General features: G+C 42.2%; 1 protein-coding gene across 1 annotated transcript; it reads left to right on the top strand.

Moving 5' to 3' along the window:
• The first annotated feature begins 7,561 nt into the window (after positions 1-7,561).
• On the top strand, positions 7,562-11,659 carry LOC122674157 (cationic trypsin-like). Its single transcript, XM_043872270.1, has 5 exons — positions 7,562-7,601; positions 8,995-9,154; positions 10,046-10,303; positions 10,849-10,981; positions 11,510-11,659. The coding sequence occupies exons 1-5, from the start codon at positions 7,562-7,564 to the stop codon at positions 11,657-11,659; spliced, it is 741 nt and encodes a 246-aa protein (XP_043728205.1).
• Positions 11,660-19,851: the final 8,192 nt, after the last annotated feature.

The raw sequence follows: 19,851 nt of genomic DNA, 5'->3' as shown, positions 1-19,851 counted from the left end.
TCTCATCTTGTTTTACCTCTGGAGACCTTGGATCTCTCACATGAAGTGGAAGAAAGTGAAAGTGTTAGTTGCTCAGTCGTGTCCAGCTTTTTGCAAACCCATGGACTGTAGCCCACAAGGCTCCAATATCCATGGAATTTTCCAGGCAAGAATACTGGAGTGGGTTGCCATTTCCTTCTCCAGGGGATCTTCCTGACCCAGGGATCAAACCCATGTCTCTAGCGTCTCATGCATTGGCAGGCGAGTTCTTTACCACTGAACCACCTGGGAAGCCCCAAGAATACTGGAGCAGACAGCCATTCCCTTCTTCAGGGATCTTCCCAACCCAGGGATCAACCCCCCAGTCTCCCACACTGCAGGCGGATTCTTTACTGTCTGAGCCACCAAGGAAGCCTGATCTCTCACATACCGGTGTCAGTAAAATATCTTTGCTCACAAGGTGCTGTCCCTCCAAATTGGACAGTTTCAGGGGAAAGGTGTATAGAAGAGCTTCACAAAATAAGGTCCCCAAACCGAAATAAGGTCTCCAAACCTACACTAGAAGAATTCCAAGGAGCTTCTTAAAACTATAGATTCCTGGTCCCTACCAAGAATCAAAACTTCTCTGTGTTTGTAACCACCACCTGCATATGATGCTTATGAACCCCAGTGTTAGGGAGGCTTGGCCCAGAGACTCTTTCCCTCCTCTGGGAACCCTACTTCAGCTCAGCTTGCTGCCACTCTGCAATCAACAAAGCTTAATCAGGGCAACACAATCACAAACTCAGATTTTCTTTCAGGCTGTACCACTGGTAACTGCAGAGATAGTAGTGTTTCAAACACCAAAATATATTAATTTATATCCAAGTGATAAAGACTAAGATAAAACCAAGTTTACCAAAGAACATTAACTTTCCTTTAATGAAAGTATTGCTAGATTTATTCTCCATTCACAGCACAGAGGGAGCCTCACGCTGTACCCGTGTGGTTTCCATTTGTTGTTAGGAAGGTCTTTGCTCCATTAAGTCATGGTATGCTCTTTCATATGGTTTCCCTGGTGGTGCAGCTGGTAAAGAACCTGCCTACCAATGCAGGAGAATCAAGAGATGTGAGTTCATTTCCTGGTTCAGGAAGATCCCCTGGAGAAGGAAATGGCAACCCACTCCAGTGTTCTTTCCTGGAAAATTCCATGGACACAGGAGACTTGTGGGCCACAGTCCATGGGGTCACAAAGAGTTGGACATGACTGAGCATGTGTGCACGCACACACACACACACACTTTTTTATAATATCTACTTCCTGGTCCCAATCCTGTCATCTGGATCCTCATGGCACAATTTTCACCATGAAACAATACTGACTCACTTAACCAAAGTGACAAAGATTTCAAAGGCAAATATAGAACAGATCACTTAGAAAGTAAACTTAAAATCTGTTATCAAAGGCAGCTCAACATTTTAAGAAAACTTGTCCTCTTTACAGAGAGGAAAACCAAATTCAAATTTTGTGCTAGTTTACATTTAAAATCTACTTACTCAATGAAAATTTTTCTAAATTGAGCCAATCAGGAAGCAGTGAAGCAGTAAGTTGGGCTTGGTGTTGACAGTCTGGCTTCAGACTGCTGCCAGCAAGACTGAACCCTCTCTCTAAGAAGCTGGGATACCAAGTGGGTATGGACACAAATATATTAGGGACAGGAGAAACCCATGTACTGGGGATGGTGTATCAAAGGAGGACTTTGTAACAAGGTAATGGTGGCAAGTAAGATTCTTGAGCAGAGAGGAGACAAGAGCCCAGAAAGATGATTGGCTAATGTGACTTGAAGCTCTGACATTGGGCTTGGCCTCTATATATCCTATTTGTCCAGGACTGCACTTATATCAAACTGTGAGTCTAAGCTGATTCTGACAGTAGCACTTAAGTGATTTAGATAACTGGAGGGCTACTTGGACAAGTCAGGGAGGTTTTTACATTGGATATTATCTCTTTGGTGCCTTGATCTGGTCATCTGTTGTGTTGATTCTTCTCAACTCTGTGCTGTGTGCTATGCTACGCTAAGTTGCTTTAGTTGTGTCTGACTCTGTGCAATCCTATGGACTGTAGCCCTCCAGGCTCCTCTGACCATGGGATTCTCCAGGCAAGAACACTGGATTGGGTTGCTATTTCCTTCTCCAAGGGATCTTCCCGACCTATGGGTCGAACCAGCATCTCTTAAGTCTCCTGCGTTGGCAGGCGGGATCTTTACCACTAGGGCCAGCTGGGCTGAGCGTTTTCTCATCTCTGGGTCATTAGTAAATCAGCTACTTGGCTTTCTGTCATCTCAAGTCAGAGGCCTCAGGGACTTCCTGCCACATTTCATATGAGCTCTGAGATAGCACTTTGGAGAAAAGTTGTTAATTGCTTCTTCTAGATTCAAGGGAATCTACCTTGGAGTGCAGCTGCAAAAGCATGCATCAGCTGCATACCTGCAAAAATACCATGCAAACTGCAAAAATACCATGGAAACTGCAAAAATACCATGAAAACATTGTCAAGTACTTTGCTGAACAAGATAGGCAAGATTCCAATTTTCCTCTAAATTCTTTAATCTAGTGAGCTCATGCCAAAGAAAATGGGGTCAGCTTGACATGACTTGTCCTGTGTGAACCTGTCTTCTCTGCTACATTTGCTAAATACTCTGTCTAATGACTGTAACGCACAAGGATGAAGTAGGAAAGTGATAGTGACTAAAAGTTCTGAAAGTTACAGCACTTGTGAAAAGTTGCTCACCAGCATATGTCCCAGGATCTATGTCTTCCTCCTATAGTGGAATTCAAGATGCCTACTAGTTTTTTTGGATATCCATTACTTTGATTGAGGAAATGTATCACATAAAAGCAAGGTGGATGCATTGAAATGGGTTGGGATGATGGAGCTCCAAGACAAATCACAAAAAAAGTTTTTGTGGTGGGGATATAAATATAGTTGAAAGAAAATTGTCTTTTTCAAAAAATTGCTGTGGGGTATGTATCATAATGGGCTTCCCTGGTGGCTCAGTGGTAAAGAGTCCACCTGCAATATAGAGGACATAGGAGATATGGGTTCAATTCCTGGGTTGGGAAGATCTCCTGGAGGAGGAAATGACAACCCACTCCAGTGTTCTTGCCTGTAACATCCCATGGAGAGAGGAACCTGACAAGCTAACAGTCCATGGGGTCACAAAGAGTCAGACACGACTGAGCATACATGCACACACACACGGACCATCATTCTCCCTCTTTCTTGTCATGTTCCATTTATGATGCTCTATTTTCATATTCACCATCACATTTACCTCCAACTTTCTCTGCTTCTCTTCCTTATCTCAATTCCTTCCAATCCAGCAGAATGTTTTCTCTTAAGAAATGCCTCACCAGTCCATCATATTCAGAAGAGGAAAGTTTTCAAGTTATTTCATGATGGCATTTGCACCTGCTCTTCTGGCAATTGTGGTCTCAGGCTACATACCTGGGAACCTCTATGATAAAAATTGTCTTTCCATTAAGTCTCCTTTACCAACCTATCCTTGAGGAGTGGAGGTAGGATGTGGCTGCAAGTGGGACGAGAGAGCAATGTGAAGTGAATTCTGACAGAAACTTAATTGAATTCAGTTGGCACTTCAACAAAATTCTGGTATGTAGATCAGTGATTGTTCACTTCTTCCATTTCCCTTGTTTTTCTCTGGATATTCATGTTATCCATGAGAATATTCACGTCCAGACCACCTCCCCCCAAAAAAAACATGGCTGCCCACTCATTCACCTATTATTTAGGGTTGCTCATGGTCAAGAGCAAAGTAGTTATGATATAGAACTATATCTGTCTATATCTATATCTGTATTTATATCTATATATTGCTTGAAAAGCCTAAAACAATTACAATTTGGCCCTTTTCAGGAAGAGGAAAAGGTTGCTGACCTTGCACATAAAATATGGGGAAAAACACATGCAGCTATAAAAATAGAAATGTCCCCAAACTAATGGCACCTTTGAATGAGATTCTCAAGGAAAATGCAGCCTGGTTCCAGGATTCACATAAGTAAGAAAGAACATGCTATTCACTAACCTTGAGTTGTTCTGATTGCTTCCTTCAGTTTTTAGTAAGTTTCTTAGTATATCATTTTTTTCAAGGAAGACATTCTTATTTAAAATTTGCCTACACATTGGAGTGTTAAGAGCCAGAACAACTCAGCCTCAGTGACTGGTGATGTATTAGCCAGGAAAAGTGACTAGGGAAGCCAAAGAAAAGGAAAAGCAGATTCATTGAAGGAAAGGGCATAAGATTACCTTTAGAGGCCAATGACTCTTGTTATTGCCAATATAAATATCAATATGTTTGCTTGAGCCCAATCAGCACCAAATTTAGTCACAGGTTTAAATAATCCTCCAAGGCCATGAAGCCATGTGCATGGAAAATAGAGGTGACAAATACAGATTAATGAACACGGATGCATGCTTCTGGGCCACTCTGTGTTTGAAGTTAGGAAAAGAAGTATAAGTACCAAACCATATAAAATGCAGGTAAGAATATTTAGTTAGTCTTGGACCTAACTCAGTTCCCTAGGTTCAAACTCCATAGAAATATTTCAATATCTCAGAAGAATAAAATATCTTGAAGGTCCAAGCTCTTGCACAACCATGCAATGATGTTTTCTTCAGATTTGTTAACCTGCTTCACAGAAATGACAAGCACACATACATAGATACAGAGACACCTCGTACTAACCCAGTATTCTGCTGACCTCTTCAACAGGGACTATTCTCCTTGTGACTTTCACTTAGAATGCAAAGATCTTTCACTTAATACCACGTCTACTCTGCTCCCTACCCCTTCCACCTACCTCCCCACCCCCACCATCTGCTATCCTTGGTTTTCCCCACCTTCATGCTGTCCAAACATCTGACTAGTCTCATGCTGTTATGTGCATCATTAGAATTCTTCAGCATAATTTTAGGTAATTAATGGGTGACCACTGTTACTTAAATAGCTTTTAAAAATGACATATGCTCATTTAGATGTGCATTAGATTAAAATTCACAAAGACATACCATATCAACATCTTTGTTTAAGAAGAGACTCAAGAAAAGAAGTGTAATTTGAAAATGAGAAGGTAGAGGTGACTGTTTGAGGTTTGCCAACAAAGGTCCATCTAGTCAAGGCTATGGTCTTTTTCAGTAGTCAAGTATGGATGTGAGAGTTGGACTATAAGGAAAGTTGAGCGCCAAAGAATTGGTGCTTTTGAACTGTGACGTTGAAAAAGACTCTTGAGAATCCCTTGGACTGCAAGGAGATACAACCAGTCCGTCCTAAAGGAAATTGGTCCTGCATATTCATTGGAAGGACTGATGCTGAAGTTGAAACTCCAGTACTTTGGCCACCTGATGTGAAGAACTGACTCGTTGGAAAAGACCCTGATGCTGGGAATGATTGGAAGCAGGGGACGACAGAGGATGAGATGGCTGGATGGCATCACTGACTCAATGGATATGAGTTTGAGTAAACTCCAGGAATTGGTGATGGACAGGGAGGCTTGGTGTGCTGCAGTCCATGGGGTCACAAAGAGTCAGAGACAACTGAGCAACTGAACTGAACTGAACTTTAAATGTAAATGGATTAAATACTCCAACCAAAAGACACAAACTGGCTGAATGGATACAAAAACAAGACCCATATACATGCTGTCTGCAAGTAACCCACTTCAGACCTAAAGACACATATAGACTGAAAGTGATAGGATGGAAAAATATATTCCTTGCAAATGAGACACAAATGAAAGCTGGAGTAGCAATCCTCATATCCGACAAAACAGACTTTAAAATAAAGAAGATTACCAGAGATATGGAAAGACACTATATAATGATCAAGGGATCAATCCAAGAGGGAGACATAACAATTGTAAATATCTATGCACCCAACATAGGAGAACCTTAATATATAAGACAAACACTAACAGACATAAAAGGAGAAATTGACAGTAACACAATAATAGTAGCAGACTTTAACACCCCACTCACACCAATGGACAGATCATCAAAACAGAAAATTAATAAGGAAACACAAGTCTTACATACATTAGATGAGATGGATCTCATTTATACCTTTAGGACATTCTGTCCAAATGCAGAAGAATACACAGTCCAGGGAAGCACAAAGCAAGCAGCAGGACATCATGACCCCTACAGAGCTGGGGAAAAAAATAAAACTTTTAAGAAGTTTTAGCTTCAGATGAAAGGAAAAAAAGAAGAACTTTACTGTCTTGCAACCACTCCATTTTTGAGGAGTTATGAAAAGCAGAAGCACACTGCACATTAGGAGGAAAGGAAGAAGTCCAAAGTGACACAAAGAGAATGTTAAGTTGTTTAATTTTTGCTGTCCTGCCTTAAAACACGTTATTTCATCATTCCTCTGTTACGTGTATGGCATCATGTGGAAAGCATGGGCTCTGAGGTGAGGCTCGCTGTGTTTGAATCCTGTGTGGATCACCTCACAAAACTGGAAATTTGTGGAAGAGGTCTTAGCTTCTCTAAGTACACCTTCTCCATCTATAAAAACGGCAAAACTTAAAGCACAGTGCTCACAAAGCTGTTTGTAAGGACTGAACGAGCTGATGTACGGAAGGCCTGTCCACAGTGTTTGGTACGTTATAAGCACTCAATAAACTCCCGTTGTCTTTTCACTGGCCAAGAATTCTGTAGCATTTCAGTCTCCAGATTTTTGGGAACTGACTAGGGAAGTGTTACATAGTGGTTGAGAGCATAGACACTGAAGCCAGCTTTCCAAGCCTGGAATCCTGACCCTACCATGGACTCACCTTGTGAGTTTAGCAAAGTCCCTTGTATTTTTGTGAGCCTTCAGTTTTCCCATCTGTGATATGGGAATCATAAGAGGGATCTTGTAGCTTTGTCTAGAGGTTTACTAATTTAACATAGGCTAAGTATTTAGAATATGCCTATTAAACAGTCTGCTCAGATAAGTATAAATTGGGCTCACTTTCTCTTTTCTATTTTGAACTCTTGTGGTTTTGAATAAAATTTTTGTTCTTTTCTTAGGACAACAAGTGTTCCTATTAATAACAAAACATTAACATGGGTATACAAGGCCAGAGCTACCACAAGACAGATGATATAATTGTGAAACAGGCAATATTAATGAAACATCAAGGGTGTAGCTCTCAAGATACTCCTCAGGGTAAAAGTTCACACTTGAGACAACCGAGGACCTAAATTTTTTGTCTGGGAATCAAGCCACCTGTAGCCCTGTTCTGTGATCTTTCTCCAACTTACTTTTCTATTTAGGGGAGCAGTGTCCACCAGGTGGGTTCATTTCTTCCGTTCCCATAACCTTCTGGAAAAGTGGACACAGGCGTATGTTTAAATTGGATGCTGGATTATCTTCAGTGTGACATGGAATTGAATTCTAAATTTGGATTTGTGATTTTCGAGGGAAATCACATTTCTGGCACCTGTGGCCATGGGTATCCACGACAAACTTGGACATATAAATAGCTGTGGATGGAAACCCTGCAACCTACCTAGTCCCTAGTCCAGAACTGGTGAGCAGCCATGAAGACCTTCATCTTTCTGGCTCTTTTGGGAGCCGCTGGTGAGTCTTAATAAATAAGTGATCAGTAGGGGTCTATGACTTTTTTAAGGTTGTACTTTGTACTCTGGAAGCCAACAATGAATGCCAAATATAATCTCTGTACTCAAGAGGCTTAAGATGTTGAAATAACAGTGTATAATACACATGTCTGTAGACAACTAAATCTCATTTGTTGGAGAAGATTACGGAGAGTTGGGGTGATCAGTGTAGAAAGTATCAAGAGGAAGAATCTGCCTTAAATTTCAGGTATGGTCTATGAAGAGTGAAAAAGAAAAGATAGTCAACATTAAGGAAATGTTGTTTTGATCTTTAAAAGAACTTGTAGCTAACAATTGGAACAAATGACTACTCTTGAGCTCCTTGAAGCTGTATCTCATCTGAGTCTCCTCTATACTAAAAAGCTTCTTAAGAGGGAGCTTAACAGGCAAAGGCACTCTATTTCTTATGAATAAAATCTTCGGATTGGGTTTTACAACATCTTCATTAATGAAATTTTGGAGTAATGCAATCATGAAAACAAACAGAGAAAGACTATTCAGTTTTTATACTATTCAATACAGTTGTATTCTTCAACTTATTACAAAATTTCCTCAAATTTGATTATTATAAATGAATTCAGTAGTCCTACTTATATATCAAAAGTGTCTATCTCAAAGTTAGTTTAGAAAATATGAACAATGAGGCATATAGCATATAATCCCAGATATTTAGAGTCTTTAGGAATCACAGTAAGTCAGTGGTCCAAAATTTACAGTGCTGAATAAATTAAAAATGTTGGAAACATGATTGAAATGAGGGGAAAGATTGGAGAGAGAAACTTTATAATGTTCTATGAGATTATTTAGTGAACATTTTAGGTGAGAACCAAGAAGAAATTGGGGCAACAAAAGTGCAAAACTCCTTTATTCTTTTACAGGTCAGAACAACTCAGGTGGCATTTAAGAGTTTCCTTTCTGTGACCTCTTGTGGTATTTATTTTATACTGAACTCCACAAATAAACACAATGATGGTGACCGCAAAGCTTCATTGAACACATACTTAAATGTCTCCTTAGCAAGGTTTTGTGTAAAAAATATTCTTTATATTTTCAGGTAGTGGGCTTCAAGGCATTTATTATGTAAGGAGTCTCTGGTTTGTGTGTGTGTGTGTCACATATGTAAAAAAAATAATCAGTATATGATCAAATTTAAAGCATGCATTAAAAATTAATAGCTATAATACATAAATATTTAGCATATGTGTCAACTGTATAGAGCAATTAGATCTTGATTATGCCTGATAGAAAATAGGACCGATTTTTTTTTTTTCTGGTTCATCTGCAAAACCTTGCTGCAAAGTAGAAATCCCACAAAGAATCAGTTCTACAAAGAGTTTCCAACTTTTCTCTGCCAGTCGCTTTCCCCGTGGACGACGATGACAAGATCGTCGGGGGCTACACCTGTGGGGCAAATGCCGTTCCCTACCAGGTGTCCCTGAACTCCGGCTACCACTTCTGCGGGGGCTCCCTCATCAACAGCCAGTGGGTGGTGTCTGCGGCTCACTGCTACAAGTCGTAAGTAACCAATCCTCACAGCCCTGTTCTCTGAGGCCAGGGCATCCTCAACCATGCCAAAGACAATCAGGGTGAACTATAGAGTCATGCTTGAGGGGGAGTGTTCAGATTCCAAGACCTCACTATCCCCCCACTCCAAGGCACTGTACGCTTTGAGGCACTTACCCACAAAAACATACCCTTAGAGTTCACTGATGGCTTTCCAAATGAGGGCCATAAAGGCATAGGAAGAGAAATACTGAGTGATTAAATATACCTAGAGTACCTTAGGGGCTCTAATCATTATGGCTCAACCAGGGGAAAAGTGGCATATGGAAGTAGCAAACAAAGCAGATTGCCAATACAACCTGAAGGTAATCACAACTCATTCTGGTCACTTAATACTCTGTCACATCTCTGAGGCCGGCTACATCTCTGTACAGTAGTTGGCAATCGCAACTAGATTAATCAACACCATGTCCCTTTTCATCTCCTGTATTGTTGGCATCACTTGGTTCCCGTTCCTGTACCTAATGGATACAGTACCTGAAATTCAGGGTGGATTCTTCCTCTTAACCATTTGTACACTGATCACCCCTGCTCCCCATAATCTTCTCCAACAAATCAGATTTCGTTATCTGCAGACATATGCACTGCACACTGTTGTTTCAACATCTTAAGCCTCTTGGGTTGTGAGTCTGGCCTTGGACTGACACCTACCTAAGGAGTCCTCTACCCTGCACCATACGTGGTAGGACTACCTTGAGTGAACAGTGACCTGTGTGTCTGTGTGTCTGTGTGGGTGAATGCTGTAAGGGCCTTCCCTCTGTGCTTATGCTCAAGACGGGGCTGCACTGGGAGGGGGAGGCCCTCACACTGGAGACTTAGAGAACTTGTCATCCTTTGATCCAGCGGAATCCAAGTGCGTCTGGGAGAAAACAACATTAACGTCGTTGAGGGCAATGAGCAATTCATCAGCGCATCCAAGAGCATTGTCCATCCCAGCTACAACCAGAACACCTTGAACAACGACATCATGCTGATTAAGCTGAAATCAGCTGCCACCCTCAACAGCCGGGTGGCCTCCGTCTCTCTGCCAACGTCCTGCGCCTCTGCCGGCACCCAGTGCCTCATCTCCGGCTGGGGCAACACCAAGAGCAGTGGCAGTAAGTCTCACGGGGACACGGTCAGCAGGCCTGAGGATCCCAGAGGCGAAAGCCACGTGCAGGGTCAGCTAGCCCCATGTCCCTCAAGGCAGCGTTCCCGGAGGAGAGGGGGGTTCTGTGGAATCTTAGGATATGTAACTGAAATGTGCAGGATCCCTCTGCTTGATGACACAGAAAGAAAGGACTGAGCTAAAGTTGCCAGGTATGCAGCTAAAATGTGAAGAGTGATTTGCAGAGAAGCAAAGAATGAGGAGGTACACAGACAGAGGCTGAGGCTGGAACTGCTCAAAGTACAGCCCTGCTTCAGAAATAAAGTCTCTAGGTTTAAGATATGTGGTCACTGATACTAGTATTAGGGAGAGAACAATTTGCTGACTAAACCATTTGGAAGACCCTCCAGATAATGGTTGTGCTTCCAAAATAGAAGTTACTAGCAATTGGAGGGAAGGAATGGGAATATTGGGAAGATGGGGAGAGGTACTGAGAAAGATATTTCCCAGATGGTGTGGGTAATCCTCTTCTCTTTTCAATCTTGTCCCCAACAGCCAGCTACCCTGATGTCCTGCAGTGTCTGAAGGCACCCATCCTATCTGCCAGCGCTTGCTCAAGTGCCTACCCAGGCCAGATCACCAGCAACATGTTCTGTGCGGGCTACCTGGAGGGCGGAAAGGACTCCTGCCAGGTGAGCTGCTTCGCTCTCCTTGTCCTTCCAGCTCAGCCTCACGTGTCTCCACCATACTTCCCAGTTCCTGAAACTCAGAACACTGAAAAGCTGTCTCTGGGACTGATTATGAGGGCTCAGGATAGGCTGGGGAAAAAGAATGAGTTTTCTTTTTGCCATATTAATGGTAAGGTTTGGGGAAAAGATGCACAGATCTTGTGCAAGCAGCACATCCGAGTACCCTTCTGAGGAAGGATATAGTAGTAGGGAACTCTGGAAAGAGCCTGGCTGGATGGGCAGCACTGAACTACCCATTCCTTTCTGGCCTTACGAATCTGCAGCTGAGGAAAGAAGGGATCTAGAAGGAGGGAGGAGAAAGAAAAGGGGCCAAGCGTGGAGAATGAGGGTGGGCTTTCCAGGGAAAGACAGGGTCTTCATGGAGGATCCGCAGCCTGGAGAGTTGGTCCCCAGGGAAAGGAGGAACACCTTGAGCCTTTCTCCCCTCTGGGCAGAGCTGCAAGTTCTAACCGGCTCTTCCTTCTCGCCCAGGGTGACTCTGGCGGCCCTGTGGTCTGCAATGGAAAGCTCCAGGGCATTGTCTCCTGGGGCTATGGCTGCGCTCAGAAAAACAAGCCTGGTGTCTACACCAAGGTCTGCAACTACGTGAGCTGGATTCAGCAGACCATCGCTTCTAACTAAGCAGCTTCATCTCTTCAGGACCCACCTGGTTAGCCAGCTTCACCTTCCTCCCATCCTGAAAGCACTACTGAAATAAAATCATTTATATAATCAAATATGTTCAAGGGTCATTAGTTGGTTTTTATGTACTTCCTCTTCAGTCTTGCTGCTGAGAAGACGGTGGACAAAGAGTTGAACTATTTATTATGTAAAGATGGAATTTGAAAGGTGATTTAGTCATTCATTCAGTCTCATCAAAATAAATTACTGGTCACTTACCATATGCAAGACTCTGTGGATATTGAGGCTATAAAGATGAATAAGGTTACGTCTCTGTTCCCATCACATTATTGCACAGATAATGACACTGAAATCAGAACGTTAAAACCAACTGCCCAGAATCACTGGACTAGCTATGAGGCTGAGATGAAGCCCCAGCTGTCTTTATTTTTCTTGTATATTTATTTATTTTTAATTTGAGGATAATTGTTTTATACATTATGTTGTCTTCCTCCATATATCAACATGAATCAGCCATAGGTACACATATGTCCCCTCCCTCTTGAACCTTCCTTCCCAGCTGTCTTTTTTCCCAAGGCTTTGCTACTGCCGTGACTTTCCTCTCTTCCTTCATCTCTTATCTACCTGAAACTCTGTGAGACTAGGTTAAGGGAAAGGCTAGATGGAGAATGTTTTAAAAAGGAACAGTTCCTATGTTTCCCAAGGTTTCACCTACCTGTTTCTTTCATTCTCCAAGATGTTCTTCTTTTCCATCAGGAATTTTATTGCTCCAGTAGGCATGATTCCTGCCAAGCAGTCTGTATCCCTCTCCCACACTAGACCACCCCCCAAAACTCCAGCCCAAGCATGTACCATTTTGAACTATAATTTTTTAAAAAGGTGAAAATGTAGATAAGTTTGTGGGAAACTGATCTGTTACCCTGAGGTCATAAAAGTCTAGGCTACAAGGGTGTTGCTCTCTGTTCTTTTCAATCTTATCCCAAGAAGAAGCACAGACACCTCCTTTAGCCCCTCAACACTGTTCCCTGGATCATTTAGAGAATGACTAGGAGCACAGGTCCCAATACATGATTCCTATGTGTATTTGATATGAATCAAGAAAAAAGGTGCTTCCCAGGTGGCGCTAGTGGTAAAGAATCTGCCCACCAATGCAGGAGACATAAGAAATTGGGTTGGATCCCTGGGTTAGGAAGATCCCCTGGAGGAGGGCATGGCAACCCACTCCAGTGCTCTTGCCTTGAGCATCTCATGGACAGAGGAGCTTGGGGGGGCTATGGTCCCTAGGATCACAAAGAGTTGGACCGGACAGAAGCAACTTAGCACGCATACACAGGAAAAAAGATACAATATGGTCTAAACATAAAAGCATTGGAATGGGCGGAGGAAGTCTGAAAGGTAAAAATGTTTATAATCCCCAGTAGGATCACATGATAATGGTGATGAATGGGTGTTATCTTAGTTGGTGCTGTATAACCAGAAAACCACAGATTGAGTGGCTTAAATAACAGACATTAGTTACAGTGTTTGAGGCTGGAAAGTCCAAGATCAAGGTGACACAGGAGGGGGCCCAATTTCTGGCTTATAGATAGCTGCCTTTTTCTATCCTCACATACATGAGAGAGCTGACTCTGATACTTTAGTGAGGGCGAGTGGAGTGCAGCCAATAGCACACAGCTGTTACCCTGTTACCAAGCAACCATTACTATGAGATCATTAGAAGGAGACCTTTCACCTGGTGGGTGGAAGTTGCCCTTGGCCAATGGTTGGCTGTGTTCTGGTCCTCCCAGAGGAGAGTGTGGTGAGGGGTAAGTGGAGGCCTTCTCCCAGAGCCCCTCCAGGCCCTCCCACCTTGAGCGGGCAGGTAAGCTGGGTGGCCCGGGGGGACAGGCTGGGGGCTGTGTCCTGCAGAGCCCTGGAGCCCTCACTGTGGCCCCCCACTGGCTGGAAGGATCTCTCTGCCATCACTTCCCCTGCAACCTAAAGGCTGGGACTGTCTGCATGGGTCCACGGTACCCACCCACCCCCACCCCCACTTTGGGTGGCCTGAGGAACCTGGGCCACCTGGGCCCTGGGCACCTGGCACGCTCAGTGATGACAGCTGGGCAGGGTCTGGGGACCTGGTCCCGAGGGAGCCAGGTGGGATCTGTCTCATCAGCTGGGCCTGGGCACTAATGGGGAGATGCAGATTGGATGCTGTTTGAACACTCCAGGTAACCGACTGGGCAGGCACCGTTTCTTCTTAGCCAGGGCCTGGACCTTGGCGGGCGAAAGTAGAGCCTTGGGACCTTGCCCTTTCTTGTCAGAACAGAGAATAACATTTGTTTTGGTGGAGATTTACAGCAACGTGGTGATGGACCATGATCTTACCTTAAGAACAAAGGGTCTGACACCAAGATGTTTGTAACAACTAACCACACCCCATCCCTCACCTTTCTTATAAAAGGGCTTTGCTGACAGCTTTCAGGGAGCTTGGGGTTTAAGCCAAACTCCCTGTTTAAGCCACCTGTTTCCTTGCATGGCCCTGCAATAAACTTTCCTCTTTTCCAAACTCCAACGCTTTGGTAGTGTTCGGCTTCATTGTGCGTTGGCATAGAGACTTGTGTTCAGTGAAAGTATCGCCTTCTTGAAAGACCTCTAATTCCATCATGGGGGCTCCACCTTTATGACCTCATCTAAGTCTTCCTTCCCTCTTAAAGAGATGGGAATACCAGACCACTTTACCTGCCTCCTGAGAAATCTGTATGCAGGTCAGGAAGCAACAATTATAATGGGACATGGAACACAGACTGGTGCAAAACCGGGAAAGGAGTACGTCAAGGCTGTATATTGTCACCCTGGTTTTTAACTTATATGCAGAGTACATCATGCAAAATGCCGGGCTGCATGAAGCACAAGCTGGAATCAAGATTGCCAGGAGAAATATCAACAACCTCAGATATGCAGATGACACCACCCTTATAGCAGAAAGCAAAGAGGTACTAAAGATACTCTTGATGAAGGTGAAAGAGGAGAGTAAAAAAGCTGGCCTAAAACTCAACATTCAAAAAACTAAGATCATGGCATCTGGTCCCATCACTTCGTGGCAAATAAATAGGGAAACAATGGAAACAGTGACAGACTTTATTTTCTTGGGCTTCAAAATCACTGTGGACAGTGACTGCAGGCATGAAATTAAAGGATGCTTGCTCCTTGGAAGAAAAGCAATGACAAACCTAGACAGCATATTAAAAAGCAGAGACATTACTTTGCCGACAAAGGTCCCTGTGGTCAAAACTATGGTTTTTCCAGTAGTCAGGTACAGATGTGAGAGCTAGATGATAAAATAGGCTGAGTGCCAAAGAATTAATGCTTTTGAACTGTGGTGCTGGAGAAGACTCTTGAGAGTCCCTTGGACAGCAAGGAGATAAAACCAGTCAGTCCTATAGGAAATCAACCCTGAAAATTCATTGGAAGGACTGATGTTGAAGCTGAAACTCCAACACTTTGGCCACCTGACGTGAAGAGCCAACTCATTGGAAAAGACCCTGGTGCTGGGAAAGATTGAAGGCAGAAAGAGAAGGGGGCAACAGAGGATAAGATGGTTGGATGCATCACTGAATGAATGCACATGAGTCTGAGGAAACCCCAGGAGATGGTGATGGACAGGGAAGCCTGCCATGCTGCAGTCCATGGGGTCGCAAAGAGTCAGACAGGACTGAGCGACTGAACAATAACAAAGCCAAAGGCTCTACCTTTTCATAACATCTCCTTGGGTGTTAGACTTTGATTATATGAATTTTGGCGGTCAGGAATACAAATATGCAGTCCATAACAGGTATCTTAGAAGAGGAAGGTATGGCAAGATGCACATTACTTTTACCAATTTTCTATGCCTTTGTATACCTGTGGATGGCACATTTGTACCAAGCAGTCCTGAGGTCTTAATATTGCCTTATCATGCCACTAGGATGGAGCCCAAATTCCTTAGCCTTGAGTTCAAGGCTCTTAAATGTTCAGTTATAATTAATCTGCCCTGTGTATTTCCTTAGTTGTTATTGAATTGTGTTTATCTTTACTTATGACCTAAAATAATTTCACACATAACTCCTTTTTTTTTTTTTTTTTATGCCACCTTATGTCTATCTTATCTAAGCATCTCAGGCTTCCCTACAGAAACAAATGAATTTCAAGATTTTCTTGTACCCTGTGAAATGTTTTTTTTTTTTATCCCACCCATCACCACCACCAATATACACCTATTCACCTAATCACCTCAGCCCCCTTGCCTGTATCTAGGGAGAAAGCAGCTTTTTCCCCAGAAGTCCCTGTCAAATATCGTATGTGTCTCCTCAGCTGAATTTGGTCACTTGCACATAATTGAGCCAGTTACTGAAGGAGATTATACTGTTGAAAATTATAATCAAGTTACATGACACACCATCCAAGCAAGGAGTAGACTTTTCATCTTTCAATAAATATGATCTACTTGATACATATTTGGTTAGGGCATCCTGATGAAAGTGAAAGAGGAGAGTGGAAAAGTTGGCTTAAAGCTCAACATTCAGAAAACTAAGATCATGGCATCTGGTCCCATCACTTCACGGCAAATTGATGGGGAAACAGTGGCAGAATTTATTTTGGGGGGCTCCAAAATCACTGCAGATGGTGACTGCAGCTATGAAATTAAAAGATGCTTGCTCCTTAAAAGAAAAGTTATCACCAACCTAGACAGCATATTAAAAAGCAGAGACATTACTTTACTGACAAAGGTCTGTCCAGTCAAAACTATGGTTTGTCCGGTAGTCGTGTATAGATATGAGAGTAGGGCTATAAAGAAAGCTGAGCGCCAAAGAATTGATGCTTTTGAACTGTGGTGTTGGAGAAGACTCTTGAGAATCTCTTGGACTGCAAGGAGACCAAACCAGTCCATCCTAAAGGAAATCAGTCCTGGGTGTTCATTGGAAGGACTGAGGTTGAAGCTGAAACTCTAATACTTTGGCCACCTGATGCGAAGAGCTGACTCATTTGTAAAGACCCTGATGCTGAGAAGGATTGAAGGCAGGAGAAGGGGGTGACAGAGGATGAGATGATTGGATGGCATCACTGACTCAATGGACATGAGTTTGAGTAAACTCCAGGAGTTGAGGATGGACAGAGAGGCCTGGCATGCTGCAGTCCATGGGGTCGCAAGGAGTCGGACATGACTGAGTGACTGAACTGAATTGAGTAATTCTAAGATTAGCTATCAAAAAAGTGGAGGAGTGGATGTTGAGGAGGCAGCCACACTCTCCACCGGAGTAACCATGGATGCTTATTGATATATTTTTCTATATAACACTGAAAATCTGGAAATAGCTCAAATACTCATTAATAGAAAATTGATTAAATAAACCTGGTATGTTGTACAGTGGAGACAATATATCTATTCATTTATCCAACCACTCACTTACCTTACTGAGGGTCTGTTACATGCCTAACAATGTGTTATCCACTAAAGATACATATAGCAGGGAACAAAACAGTTAAAACCCTGCCTTCCCTGTGTATTCATTCTCACTGGGTAAACAGAAAACAGAGACTACAGAATATAATGCTAATCAATGCAAATGCCACAGGAAAGGAAAACTGGATCAAAGAATGGACAGATGGAAAGCAAAGGTTGCTTCCAAAATGTAATCAAAGAAAAACATCAAAAGGCCTATGAAAGCATACTACAATTTAAAATAAAAATCCATATTGTAGGGTCAGAAAAGGTATCTCTCCCCAAACTATGTTTACAACAAATAGATACCTAATTCACAATTCAATAAAATCCAGAAAGACATATTTCATAGCAAAAATAAGGCAATGTACAACAACAACAAAGAGGTTACAGTCTGAGATTAGGAAAAGTTTTTTGTTTCCTATGTCTCATTACAATAACAGATATATTTATTTTACTTATCCCTTGCTCTGAAAACCAAGTTGGCTCTCAACTGCCAACTTCATGGTTAGGAACTTCAATAGCTATGTAAAAGTAATCTTTGCACTTGAAAGTTTAGCTTCTTAATTTAAACGTATTTCATATGGGATATATAAGCAGGGTAAAAGTAAATTCACTCCAAACCAGTACACTTCATAGTCTATTGGTTTTCCTATTAGCAAGCAAAGAATTTCAAGAGATACTAAAGATGAATTTATCTAGGAATATTTGCTTTAATAAAGTAAATAGAAGCCTCTTTTCCCCTAAAAGTTTAATTCTTTATTTAAGTGAAAACGATTGTAATTATTTTATTTTATGGCAAGTAACTTTAGTTTCAAAATCAAATTTTAAAAGACCTTTAAAAAATACATAAGATATTTACTATCTTGGTTATGATTTTAGTCTTCTCTTTAAAAGTCAAGAAAGAATGTCTACCTTGTTGAAAAAATGCAACTACAAAAGTATTTAGTCTCAAAAACCCTAATTTAGTCTTAAAAATACTCATTTACTAAAAGTCTAATCACTTTTTAAAATTTATACTCCATCTAAGCTGTGGAAACTTTCTAAACATATTTTTATCATATGATCCAGTGATAACACTCCTTGCTATCAATTCAAAGGAGCTGAAAATGTGTCCCCACACAAAAACCTGCCCATGGATGTTTATAGCAGCTTTATTTATAACCACTAAAGCTTGGGAGCAACCAAGATGCCTATCCTATGACGTACGTACTGATATTCCTCCCACTTTATAGATTAGAATACTGAGGCTTAAAGAGGTGGATGCTTTTATCATGACAAGACAGCTAAAAAGTCCTAAAGCCAGGAATTGAAGCCTGAACTAACTCCTGAGTCTGTGCTCTTCACTTCTATTAATACATATGGAAATTTTACAAAACTTTAAGGACTTAACAGCAATATTTGGACATAAAGAGCAAAAGATATCCCCAGAAGCCTGGAAAATATGGGGATCCTAAAGTTATTGTTATTTAACAAGTGTTTACATAGCATTACTATTTACCATTAGAACTCACTATTCTAAGCACTTTATAAATAGAAAATCTGAACAGGCCAATAATGAGTAAAGAGATCGAGTCAGTAATCAAAACCTCTCAACACAGAAAACAAGACGGGACCAGAGAGCTTCACTGGAGAATTCTACCAAACATTCAGATAATGAACAACAACCCTTCTCAAACTCCTCCAAAAACTGAAGAAGACTCCAAACTCATTCTACAAGGCCAGCACTATCCTGATACCCAAGCCAAAAACAACACAAGAAAACTATAGACCAATATCCATGATTGAACCCATTGTTAGTAACATATCTTGGCGGGGGCAGTCAGAACGTTAAGGCTAACTTATAAAAAGGAGTGGGGTACATTAAAAAGAGTAGCAAGTGTCCAACACAAAAGCTGAACAGGTAAGGAGATTCATTTTATTCAGATTGCTGCAGTCAGAGGAACATCCTGGATTTGAAGATCAGAGTGTCTCGGCAGAATGACTTTACCTTAAGACTTTTGTAGGGAGATATATGCAAGTCACAGCTGGAGAGGTGAACAGTTGAGGTTGTTTTACAATCAGGGAATTCTCAGTCAGCTGACCAGGCAGTGTTTATCTCTAGCTGTAGTTAGATTTGTTGTGGGGTGGGGGTAAGAGTTGCAAGCTCAGCTAATCATTGATGAGAGACGGATTGGGGAATCGGAGGGTCCATGTCTGGCCGTGTCAGTGGGTTCAGGTAAAAAAGGGAAAAGGTCTGTGATTGACCTTGTCACAGATCAACAAAGAAGTCATCCAAAGTCCTGTGGGAGCCCTGAGAAAGAGTAGGCAGAGTCTCTTCAAACTAACGTGGGGAAGGGTCATTCTTTGTGGAAAGCCATTTCTCAGCAGACAAAATTTCCAAAACTTTTTCACCCACCACTGTGTTCTGGGAGCACAGGAATCAGGTACAATTCAACACATCAGAGGAAATCTGGAGACTCAGTTCCAAGTCCTAATTTTGCTGCTAACTTCCATGAGGACCACAGCATCCTCATCCCTAAAATGGGGAGGGGAGGATGCCTTGCTAACTTTACTTCATTACCCCAATGTTTGATGAGTCTCTGAGAAGAGAAGAGGGACTCTTGGGGAAACGGAGATGACAAGTGAGGGCAGGGAATAAGGTTCAAAGCCACAAAGGGAGGAGGGGACAGCAAAGAATGACTATGTCACAGAAGGGGCGGGGAGTGTCAGCAGTTGCACCATGACTCCT

The sequence above is a fragment of the Cervus elaphus genome, chromosome 18 (assembly GCF_910594005.1).
Source record: "Cervus elaphus chromosome 18, mCerEla1.1, whole genome shotgun sequence".
NCBI classification, from domain to species: Eukaryota; Metazoa; Chordata; class Mammalia; order Artiodactyla; family Cervidae; genus Cervus; species Cervus elaphus.
This window is presented reverse-complemented; position numbering and strand designations above follow the sequence as displayed.

Bases quoted from the DNA above. Each gene is read 5' to 3' on its own strand.
- LOC122674157 (XM_043872270.1), top strand. From the start codon at position 7,562: ATGAAGACCTTCATCTTTCTGGCTCTTTTGGGAGCCGCTG. The intron at 7,602-8,994 runs GTGAGTCTTAAT...TTTCTCTGCCAG, and splicing joins GGCTCTTTTGGGAGCCGCTG to TCGCTTTCCCCGTGGACGAC. The intron at 9,155-10,045 runs GTAAGTAACCAA...CCTTTGATCCAG, and splicing joins GCGGCTCACTGCTACAAGTC to CGGAATCCAAGTGCGTCTGG.